The sequence below is a fragment of the Gracilinanus agilis genome, chromosome 2 (assembly GCF_016433145.1).
Source record: "Gracilinanus agilis isolate LMUSP501 chromosome 2, AgileGrace, whole genome shotgun sequence".
NCBI lineage: Eukaryota > Metazoa > Chordata > Mammalia > Didelphimorphia > Didelphidae > Gracilinanus > Gracilinanus agilis.
In genome coordinates, this window is record NC_058131.1 from 719,839,610 (window position 1) to 719,851,862 (window position 12,253).

At 38.3% G+C, this 12,253-nt stretch overlaps 1 protein-coding gene across 1 annotated transcript in view; it reads left to right on the forward strand.

Annotated features, from left to right (window-relative positions):
* The first annotated feature begins 265 nt into the window (after window positions 1-265).
* The window catches only part of LOC123236546 (lipase member N-like), a 90,400-nt gene continuing 78,412 nt past the window's right edge, over window positions 266-12,253 (forward strand). Inside the window, exons 1-2 of the mRNA XM_044662958.1 lie at window positions 266-283; window positions 1,592-1,709. Coding sequence (XP_044518893.1) covers window positions 275-283; window positions 1,592-1,709 — 127 coding nt within the window. The 5' untranslated portion in view covers window positions 266-274. The remainder of the gene's footprint in view (window positions 284-1,591; window positions 1,710-12,253) is intronic.

Genomic DNA, 12,253 nt, shown 5'->3' on the forward strand with positions numbered 1-12,253 from the left:
AGCTGCAAAATGGGAATAATAATAGCAACTGCCTCAAAGGGTTGTGGTAAGGATCAAAAGCTCTTAGCAGAGTTCCTGGAACATAATAGACATTATATAAATGCTTACTCTCTTCTCTCCCCTTCCCACTAGTATTAATCACTAATCAACCTTTACTTCTCTTTTAGGCAGACGTGAAATTTGGTGGCTTTTAGCAGCTGCCTGTTGGATACTTCTTTTGGAAACTACTAATGGTGGCATTAACTTTTCACATGTGCAAAATCCAGAAGCTAACATGAACATTGTAAGTCATTTTCATGAAGATGGGAAGGGAAATTCTGGTTGGGTTGAGGTGGGGTTAGAAGCCACACTAGTGTGCTGGGAAAAGGGACAGAGTTGGCAGCAGAAGATCTAAGGAATTCTCAAACTCTGGCTGTCATCACTGAAACCTGTTTCTCATGCCCCACTGCCTGCCTTGTTACTTCCCTATGCCTCAGTTACATCCTCCCAATATCCCACTCCAATATTGCTCCACCCTTCCACCGTGCCCTCTACGATGCCTGCTTCATAGCTAACAAGCTCTCTGCAGCTGATTCTGAGGCCCCTTTATCCAGCTCTATCCTCTCTCTTGCCCTCCATTCTCACATCTTTGATTGCTTAATAGTCATCTCAAACTGGATGTCTCGTTGACATCCTAAACTCAACATGCACAAACTGAACTCATGACCCTTCTCCGAAACCCTCCCATTTTTAGAACTTCTGTTACGATTGGGAATACCAATACCAATAATCCCCTGCTTCAGTAAGCTCCAATGGCTTCCTGTCAACTTCAAGATTAATATAAAATCCTCTATTTAGCTTTTTAAACCCTTCATAACCTGGCCCCTTCCTCCCTGTCCAGGCTTACTACCTCTCAGGCCCTCCTCCCCATCCTAGTGCTCTTTGACCTGATATCACTGGCTTTTGTTTTTCCTCACACACAAAAAAAAAAACTCCATCTCCTGTCTCCAAGCATTTTCATTGACTGACCCCATTGTCTGTAATGATCTTCTCCCTTGTCTCTGGCTCCTGGCTCCTTGAGTTTCCTTCTTCTGTGGCCTTCCCTCTGTGGTTACTTCCCATTTAAGTACTTTGGAAGCCATAAATAATCCTCCAGAACAGTGATGGGCAAACTTTTTAAAGAGGAGGCCAAAGGAAAGGAAATGCTCATCTGTCAGTCTGTTTCTAAGGCAACTCTTTCGATGTGTCCTTGTATTGTATCCTATTCATTGTATTCGTCAGATTAGGAATAATGTCACACCCCTGGCCAGGTAGAACATTTCAGGGCTCCCCCCCACCTCCCGCATCTGGCCCTCAGCTGTAGTTTGCCCATCACTGCCCTAGAATGTCATCCTTCATATTATCTTCTGTTGTTCCTCCCTCAACCCTTACATCACTCCTTCTGTATGGACCTCACTCAGTAATGATTTTTTCCTCTTCTCATAAGAATAGCCCAAGGTCTTCCCCTCTTGCTCCTGCTTCTTTCTCCATATGCCCCAGTAACATTTGGAGCTTCTACTTTGAAGTGTACAGGTCAATGGCACCAACACGAAGACTTCTTCTTTCCATACAGAGCCAAATTATTTCCTACTGGGGGTACCCCAGTGAAGAATATGATGTTGTAACAGAAGATGGCTTCATTCTTGGAGTTTACAGGATCCCTCATGGGAAAATAAACTCCAGTAGAAAAGGTAGGAGGCACCATATTATGAAAAGTTCAACGTCCTGAGATCTAAAGCTCAGGTGAATGAATGCTTAGAATTCATCTGCTTCATCTAGTTGAGGTGGGATTGGAAGGAATTTCTGAGTTTGGAGACAGGAGCAGGTTGTTCAAATCACAGCTCAGACATTTACTAGCTGTCAAGCTTAATATAGGTTTGGTTTGGGCAGAGGAGGGTTAGACTATAATTCAGCGTAAGGAAACACAGAGCATACAGGAGAATAGAACAGGTCGGCTTTATTGAGGAGACATTCTTAGAACATGAAAGGGCAGTCAAGGAGAATGGTAGAAATAAAGTAGGTTCACTTGACTCTGGGTGGGACTAGGCACACAAACACAGCTAAATCTAATGGGATTTTATAGGGTTATTATCTGGTTTAAGAAGGACCAGGTAGGTACTAGGGGAAAACGTTAAGGAATCTGGACCTGGGGACTGATGCGAATTCATGATCATTGGAGTTGAAACTGGGTAGAGGGAGAAGACTCCTGGAGAACTGGTGGCTATTTGATATGATTCAAGCTACCCATAGTTAGGAAAGAGGCTTTTGACCCTTAATGCTGGCCTTACCTTGAAAGAGGAACTCAAGAGAATGTTTCTTTAATGGGTGGAGTGGGAATGTCTAATACAGTGACCTGGGTAATTACTAGATGCAGAAACAGCAAGGTACAACAGATAAGGCACAGGATTTGAAGTTATCTGAACCTAGGTTCAGATTCTGCCTTAAACTCTAACTAATTGTGTGACTCTGGGACTTAGTTTCCTCATCTAGATGATGTGGGGTAGGACCATATGGCCACTAAAGTCTCTTCCAGTACTTAATCTGTGATATGAGGGAGAGATAATTTAGGCATTTAGCCTTTCTTAGGAAGCAGATTCAGGGGGAAATACTTTTGAACTCAGTTATAAGATATATCTCTCTCCTCCTACATTCTGCAGCTCAGAGGCCTGTTATCTATCTGCAGCACGGTATGTTTATGTCTGCTAGTGTCTGGATCGTAAATCCTCCCCAGAGCAGCCTGGCCTTCACTTTGGCGGATGCATGTTGTGACGTGTGGATGGGCAACAGCCGAGGAAATGTCTGGTCCCGGAAACATTTGTATTATTCCCCAGAATCACCAGAATTCTGGGCTTTCAGGTAGAAAAGTGATGTCATGTGAAAACAATATTCCACTGGGTTTCCTCGATATATGGAAAACTATTATTTTGTTCTTCCCTAAGGTAGAAAATTGTTATAACGAATGGGTGGCTATCATCAGGGAAACTTTCTGGAGGAGGGTTAAAGAAATGGATGGGAATTCAACAGAAGCAAAGGGAAAGGATAGTGATGGCAGAAACTTAGAATCAGCAATAATCCCAGGTAGCTTCGACTTGGGGTCATGGTCTATTTTACCACACAGGCAAACCATGACCATATACAGGGAAATTGACACATGTGGTCAAGAGATGAGCAAAAGGGTAGATATGTCCGAGAGACTCCTCGCCTTCCATTCCTCCCTTACTAAGAGGCCCTATCTAATCTAGGGCTCCCCTCACCAGATGACAGAACCATTATTACAGGTCTAGGACCTGAATTCCAAGAGCAAAGACTCCAATTGGCTGGAAATCTCTGGTGAAGGAATGCCCCAAATTAGGACCATCATTTCTCAAGATATGTCAGTGACAAGTGGGAAAATCCTTTCTCTGAATGTTCCATGACTTGGGCTGAATTGTGTCCTGCATTCCTGTCCCTCAGAAGCACTAGCTCTAATTTGCTTCCATTAATCTCACCCACCATTCATTGAGAACCATTTGGGCAGGCCTATTCTAGGCACTAGAGTGAACTAGACAGATAACCAAGATGAGTAAGGATACCCTGCTCTCATGGAGCTTGCAGCCTAACAGGGCCTCAGGAAGACTTCCTGGTATGCTTCCAATCTGTGAAGTCATCTACAGATATGAAAATTTAGAAAATTAAAGTGAGGCTTCTTCATTACTTTCTGTCTTTATCATCTCAACGATAAAGTGTGGACCTCCATAGTGTGGAGGTCACCTTCGGTTCTTAGAGGTTCTGGAAGAAATGTTCTCAAAGCTCTGATGGGCCTTACCAACCACAAAAGGACTCCAACAGGTATCTGTTTATTGTCCAAAGACCAGCACGAAAAAGATCAACAAGCTTCATCCTAAGAAAGTGGCCACAAAACAATGATTTTTTTTTTTATTTTAAGACTTGAAAATCATTCAGTAAGATATGGAGTGAAGGGGATGGAAGCCCAGGATCTGCCTCAGTTCAGTGAGGGTCCATCCTGCTGGAATCATGGACTTTTAAGACAGTGAAGAGAAGTATATTTATGAATAAGTGCCTACTTCCTTAAAAATAAAGGCTACATGAAAGACAGCTAGGTGGCTCTGTAAAGGAAGCCAGGCCTAGAAACAGGCAGTCCTGGGTTCCAAACTCGCCTTGGACACATTCTAGTTATTTGACCCTGGGAAAGTGACTTAAATACAATTGCCTAGCAATTACCAGCCTTCTGCCTTAGAACTAATACTTCATATTGATTCTAAGATAGAAGATAAAGATGTTTTTAAACAGAGGCTATAGTCATTGTTTTACTTAGTCTCTCTCTCTCTCTCTCTCTCTCTCTCTCTCTCTCTCTCTCTCTCTCTCAGTTTTGATGAAATGGCTAAATATGACCTACCCGCCATTTTGAACTTCATTATGAAAAAAACAAGACAAGAGCAACTGTATTACGTGGGTCACTCCCAAGGCACCACTATTGGTAAGTGTAGATCACTGGGCAGCAGTCAATCGAACAAGTATGAATGAAGCACCTTCTCTATAGTAAATGCTGTGCTAAATGCGAAGGGAGTGAATACGAAAGATGGAAGACACAAGTGAAAGAGAGTGAAGAGTTCATAGTGCCAAGATTATAAACCTGGGGGCTCATTGGAAGGCAGGTGATAGTGGTGCCCTCATTGGAAACTTGAAAGTTTAGGAAAATATTTGGGTGGGAAGATATGCCTATATCTTGGACATGTTAAGTTGTAGATTCTACAGGAAAACTAGTCAAAATATAAATAAAAATACTAGGCAGCTGGGAACGGGAGCCTGAAGTTCAGATGAGAATCCTAAGGGGCACCCCATATTCTGGGATAAGATAGAGACAAATAGACTTCTCTTCATTGTCTTAAAGGTCCACTATTCCCAAGAAAAACCATGGAGCTAGAGTGGTCAGATGGGTAGGAGAGGAACTACAGGACAGCATCCAGGAACAAAGTACAGTCAACAGTGTGATGTGTAGCAAGAGTCAAGAAAGATAAGGCTGCAGAAAAGGCTCAGACTTGCTAAATAGAAGTCATTAGCAGTTTTGGTGAGAAGAGTTTTAGTTGATTTGTAAGGGGAAAAGCTAGACACAGTGAATGGGGAGAGAGAAAAGAAGGTAATGAGATCAACCCACTTTTTTCTAGATGTTCACCCAAGAAGAGGAGACATATATTAAGGTGACTTTAGGGATGGGAAGGTCTACTGGAGGTTGTTTTTTAAGGCTTAGGGAGCCCTTAGCATGGTTCTTGGCTTCTGTTCTGAAAAAGTAAACATAAGAATTCCTGACTGAACTGGATTCTGCACCTGACCTGGAATTTCATTGATCAAAATAAAGGAAACAAGTATAGAGTTCGAGTCTGGGAGCAAGACAAGATTAGACTTTTTTTCTGTTTGATTCATATGCAACTAGGTGGCATAGTGGATATAGTAGTAGGGCTGGATTAAAAAAAGACATTCTCCTGAGTTCAAATCTGGCCTCGGACACTTACTAGCTACATGGCCCTGGGAAAGTTATTTAACCCTGTTTGCCTCAGTTTCCCTATCTAGAAAAAGAGTTGGAGAAGAAAATGTCAAATCACTCCAGTATCTCTGCCATAAAAACCTCAAATAGATCACAAAGCATAGGACAAGACTGAAATGACTTAACACCAACGATTTGGCGCAAGGGTGCAGAAATAGAAATAACACTGGGAAGTTACAAAGGAGGCAGTTTAGTTTGATATAATTATAAACTTTGATATAATTATAAAAATTATAAACTATATATAAATTATAAATATATAAATTATAAATATATAAACTAAGCAATGAAAATTATCCCAATGGGATATAGTTATTTAGACCATTTTATAGCAAGGTAGTGCTATGGACAAAATGCAGGCCTGGAGTCATTTTATCTGGACAAGTCATCTGCCTCTATTTCATCATCTGCAAAAGGGGGATATGCCATTTAACACATACAACAAAGAGTTGATGCAAGATAAAAGGAAAGGGCTTTGTAAGACATAAAGTGCTTTTGCTCACCAAACATGGTATAGATGGGATTCTTATTCAAATATGGGTAAGATGAGGGGGGGTATGAGGCCTGTTCCAGCCCTAAGGGTTGTAACATGCATGCTAGTGCTTGCAGCTTGATCCCTGCTGCGACATCATTGCTAACTGGACCCATTTTTACAGGGTCTGTGATTCTCTGAGCTGCTCATGGTGCCATGTTGGAACAACCATTCCTTACCATGAGGACTCTACAATCATTTTGCCTAGTAATAGGGCCTTTAAGAATACTTCATTATAATTCCTGGTATTATAGGCAGACACCTTACCTAGAAATAGCTTTGACTCATTTTCTTAATAAAATTTATACCTTGATTCTAACAGTTTAAACTGAGACTGTTATCCTAACCCAGAAAGAAGAGATTCTTATCTCTTAGAGCCATATTCTGCCTTCATATCCACTAGCAGGAGGAAGCTTGTACCCTCAGAGCCAGGTCCAATTCACCAGGGTCCAATTATTGCCCTAGATCAGATAAGCAAAAGTCCACCATTTTAGATGACTCAGTAGTCAACAGAAGCTCAGACCACAACTGATTGGTCCTCATCACTCACTTGGGATGGTGAAAAGTTTGGATTACTCCACAGACTATGTAATGTTATTTGGCATTGCAATATGGAAAGCAGAATGATTGACAGTTAGCAGTTTAGAACTTAGAATGAACCGAGCTTGCCATGTGCCAGCAAGGGCAAAAGTCAGTTACTGGGAGGGTATAAAAAGCAGGATTTTGTACCAAAGGAGGTCTCAATTTTGAGAAGGGATTTTGGTGGGAGGTCTTGGTTGGGTTTGGGTAGGCCAAGATCAACTTAGGATACCAGCAACCAGCTCTGATCACTACCATACTCTCAAATCCTGTGTGACTCTATACTGTACATCCTGATTAATTACTCATCAAGAAGAAGAAATATCAATCACCATCAAACCTGATTCAGGTTAAACAGCCTGGCTTTGCCAGGTTGAATCTGTCAGGGAAAGCCACAACTGTCAAACTTGAAACCCTGATTACCTTCAGTTATCATAGCATCTGATCATCTATAGCTTAAGCCAAGGATTTCCTTTACCCCTCTCTCCTTCAATTCCCTGTTCCCTTTCCCTAAGTTTGTTACCATTAAATCTTAAACTCAATTCCTTAGGTATCTGAAGAAAGAGAGATTATTTCCAACTGAAAGTTAAGTCGCAGTCAATTAGTGTTTATCCATATTTTGGGGCCAGGATAAGAAGTTAGAAGAGCTGTTTAATCTGAACCACAATTTCTTCACTTGACTACTTGTTCTGGGACACTGTTATACTGAAGTTGGGTGTAGCAGTTTCTTCACAAATATTCCTGTGGAGTCCTTAGTGTTTCATCACAACTTGGTGTTATACCTAAGGATTTCCATACTCACTCAGCTTCAGCTCCTCAAAACATCAGAGGACCCTCCCCATTATTTTATAACAACTACTAGACATACATTTCTTCCATCTTCCTTCTCTCCATGGAGATTACCTAGGAGTAAAGTGGCTGATCCTAGCATTCCTTTCTGCTCACTCACATCAATTGCTATAGCTCTAATCATGTGCTAGTTAACTAGTCATTTCCTTTTTTTGGGAATGTTTCCTTATATGACCTCCAAGGTCATTTCCAGCTCCAAATCTTGTTGTCCTATCCTTACTTAGAGGTTCTCATCCTTACCACACTTAGTTTCATCCTCTATGGTACAAGATGTTTGTGAAAAAAAATGACCATTATTGAATCATTTTCTCTCATTCAGCTTTTGCAGCCTTCTCCACAAATCCAAGACTAGCTCGAAGGATCAATAAATTTTTTGCCTTAGCTCCAGTGGTTTCAGTACAATACAGTAAGGGACCCCTGAAGACCCTGATATCCATTCCTACACCAATATTAAAGGTAGGTGATTCCTGGAGATTGTCAACAATGAACCACATAATGATAACCTTCACTGACATCACGATGTATAGTACAAAGAAAGAGTCTCAGGAAGATCTCATACATTCATCAATGGTAGATTTCATATTCCATAGCACTAGCAGTTGCTTTTAAAGAACCTTTAGTTCACATTTTCCTACCAGCATCATAGGCACATCCATTTGAAACTGGATTTATTTTTAGCTTTTGAGTAATATTTTATTTTTTCCTCAATTACACAAAAAACAATTTTTAAAGTTCACTTTAAAATTTTAAAAAATTTGAGGCAAATTCTTCCCCTCCCTGTTCTTTCTCTTCCCTGAGGCAGCAAACAATCTCATATCAATTTTACACATGCAGTAACAAGAAACATTTTTCCATGTTAGTTATTATGTGTAAGAGAACTAAACAAAAAAAAATGAAGAAAGAAAGTGAAATATAATATGTTTTAGAATGCATTCAGACTCCATCAGTTCTTTCTCTGGAGGCAGATGGCATTTTTCATGATAAATCCTTGGGAATTATATAGGATCAATATATTGTTAGGAATAGTTGTCATTCACAATTGTTTATCATATAATATTGAGGTTACTGTGTATAATGTTCTTCTGTTTCTGCTCACTTCACTCTGTATCAGTTCATGTAAATCTTTTCAGGTTTTTCTGAAATCATCCACATCACTTCTTATGGCAAAATTCCATTCCATTATAATCATATACCACAACTAATTCAGCCATTCCTCAATTAATGAACATTCCCTTCATTTCTAATTTTTTTTGCCACTGCAAAAATGACCTACTATAAATATTCTTGTACAAATACATCATTTCCCTTTTTTATGATCCCTTTAGGATACAGATCTAGTAGTAGTATTGCTGTATCAAAGAGTATGTGCCATTTTAAAGCTCTTTGGGTATAATTCCAAATTGTTCTCCAGAATGTCTGGATCTGTCCATAATTCCACGAACAGTGCATTAGTGACCTCATTTTCCCATATCCAATGTTTACTACTTTCCTTTTTTGTCATTTTAACCAATCTGATAGGCATGAGATGGAAACTCTGAGGTGTTTCAATTTGCATTTCTCTAATCAAAAATGATTTTGATTTTCATGTAACTATAGATAGTTTTGATTTCTTCATCTGAAAACTGCATGTTCCTATCTTTTGACCATTTATCAGTTGCGGAATACCTTGTATTTTTACAAATTTGACTCAGTATGCTATGTATTTGATAATATATATTGGATATATTTGCTGTCAATATTTTCTCCCAGATTTCTGCTTTTCTTCTTAATCTTCTTTGCACTGGTTTTGTTTGTAAATTTTTTTTTATTTAATATAATTTAAATTATTCATTTTATATCTCTTACTCAAACATAAATTCTTCTCTTATCCAGAGATTTGGCAAGTAAACTATTCTATGTGCCCCTAATTTGCTTATGGCATCATCCTTTATGTCTAAATCATATATCCACTTTGACCTTTCATTGGTATACAATAAAAGATATTGGCCTCTATCTATCCAATCCCTGCCATATCTTTTTCCAGTATTCCCAGCAGTTTTAGTCAAATAGTGATTTCTTGTTCCAAAAGTTTGGATCTTTGGATTTATCAAACACTAAATACTATTGTCATTTGCTACTATGTATTGTGCTAATACTAATCTATTCCATTGATCCACCATTCTACTTCTTAGACAATGACAGATTCTTTTGATGATTAAACCTTTGTAATACAGTTTAAGATCTTGTACCCCTAAGCTATGTTCTTTCACATTTTTTATTGATTCCCTTGATATTCTTGGTCTTATATTCTTCAAGATGAGTTTTATTATTATTTTAGAAGCAATTCAATTACTATAGCACTGAATAAGTAGATGAATTTAGATAATTGTTATTTTTATTATATTGGTTCAGCCAACTCATGAGTAATGAATATTTTTCCAGTTGTTTTGATCTAACTTTATTTATGTGAAAAGTGTTTTGTAATTGTGTTCATATAATTCCTGGTTTGTCTTGGCAGGTAGATACCCAAGAATTTTGTGTTATATACATTTGATTTAAATGGAAATTCTTCTATCTCTTGTTGCTGGGTTTTGTTAGTAATATAAAGAAATGCTAATGATTTACATGAATTTATTTAATATCCTGAAACATTGCTAAAGTTATTATTTCAACTAGGATTCTCTAAGTATAGAGTACAATCTGAAAATGGTAATAGTTTTGTTTCTTCATTTCCTATTTTAATTTTTTCAATTCCTTTTTCTTCTATCATTGCTCTAGATAGCATTTCTATTATAATATTAAATAACAATGTTTATAGTTGACATCCTTGCTTCACCCCTGATCTTACTGCCTGCAAAGGCATCTATCTAGTTTATCTCCATTACAGATAATGATCATTGATGATTTTCAACACTCTATCCTTTTAAGGAAATCTCCATTAATTCCTATTCTCTCTACTGTTTTTAATAGGAATGGAAATATTTTGTCAACTTTTTTTTTCTGTCTCTGATGAGATTCTTATATGATTTCTGTTGGCTTTGTTATTGATGTGGTCAATTATACTAATGACTTTCCTAATATTTCCTTATATTCCTGGTATAAATTCCACTTGCTCATAATGTATGATTCTTATGATAAATGTAATCTCCCTTCTAGTATTTTATTGAAATTTTTGCATCAATATTCATTAGGAAAGATAATTTATAATTTCTTTTTCACTGTTTTTGCTCTTCCTGATTTAGGTATCAGTACAATATTTGTGTTGTAGAAGGAGTCTAGTAGAACTCTTTCTTCAGCTACTTTTACAAATGGTTTTTGTAATATTAGAATTAATTGTCCTTAAATGTTTAGTAGAATTCATTTGGGAATTCATCTGGCCCTTAGGCCAGATTATTAGAAAGTTCATTGATGGTTTGTTCAGTTTCTTTTTCTGAGACACAATTCTATAAGTATTCTATTTGCTTTTCTGTTAATTTGGGCAATTTATATTTTGTAAATTTTCATACATTTCACTTAGATTGTCAGATTTATCGGCCTATAATTGTGCAAAACAGCTTCTAATAACTGCTTTTATTACTTTTCTTTAGTGGTGTATTCATTCTTTTTATTTTTTATATTGGTAATTTGATTTTCTTCTTTATTTTTTAAAAATTAAGTAGTCAGTGGTTCACCTATTTTATTGTGAGATTTTTTGCATAAAACCAGTTTCTAGTTTTATTTATTCATTCAATTGTTTTGTTATCTTCAATTATATCAATCTCAGGTTTGATTTTCCAGGATTCCTAATTTGGTGTTTGAGGATTTTTAATTTGTTCTTTTTCTAGTTTTTAATTGCATGCACAATTCATTCATCTGGTTTTTTCTATTTTACTGATATAAGTGATTACAGATATAAATTTCCCCCTTATCACTGCTTTAACTTTTGTTATAAAAAGAATGAAGGTAATCTTGATACTACTAGGCTAGTAGTTATGGTATTATTAATCTGATATTAATCTGAGGAAGCTGTGTCTGGTTCTCCTAATGGCTGGTGCAGGGACACACCCGTGTCCTGACACTCAGCTGGATGTTATAATAACTGCCCTTCTTGATAACAGTGCCCAGGCAGGATCCCTACAGGTCAGTGGATGGGTAACCCTTTCAGGTCCCACCCGGGGTTGATTGATTATCAGTATTGGCCTCTATTAGCCTTGGATAAGGTTCATCTGACTGTGTTTCTCCCTCCCCAGAGGGGTGATGGAATCACTACTCCAGGAAGGTACTTAATAACTTTATCTATGTTGTTAACAAGGGAAAGGAATGATCAGGAACGGGTTGGGGATGGGAGACCCTGTCACTAAAGCTATGACACGAATCTCTCAGGACTGTGGGCTGTTCAGTAATGCTGGCGCTCTTGTTCTTCACCTCCTCTGGCTCAGCCTGGCCACGGCCAAACCAGAGTAAGCAATCTGTTTGGATCACACACACACACACACACACACACACACACACATATATATATACACACATATATATTCATGACAGAGACAGAGATGAAACCAGAAAGATTGAGGCAGGATGAAGAAGAAAGAGAATGAGAAGGAAAAGGGAAAGGAGGAAGAGGTGGAGGAGGAAAAGGAGGAAGAGAAGGAGGAGGGGAGATCCTGAGACAGACACAGAGAGGGAGAGAGAGAGAGAGACAGAGAGAGAGACAGAGAGAGAGAGAGAGAGACAGAGAGAGAGACAGAGAGAGAGACAGAGAGAGAGAGAGAGAG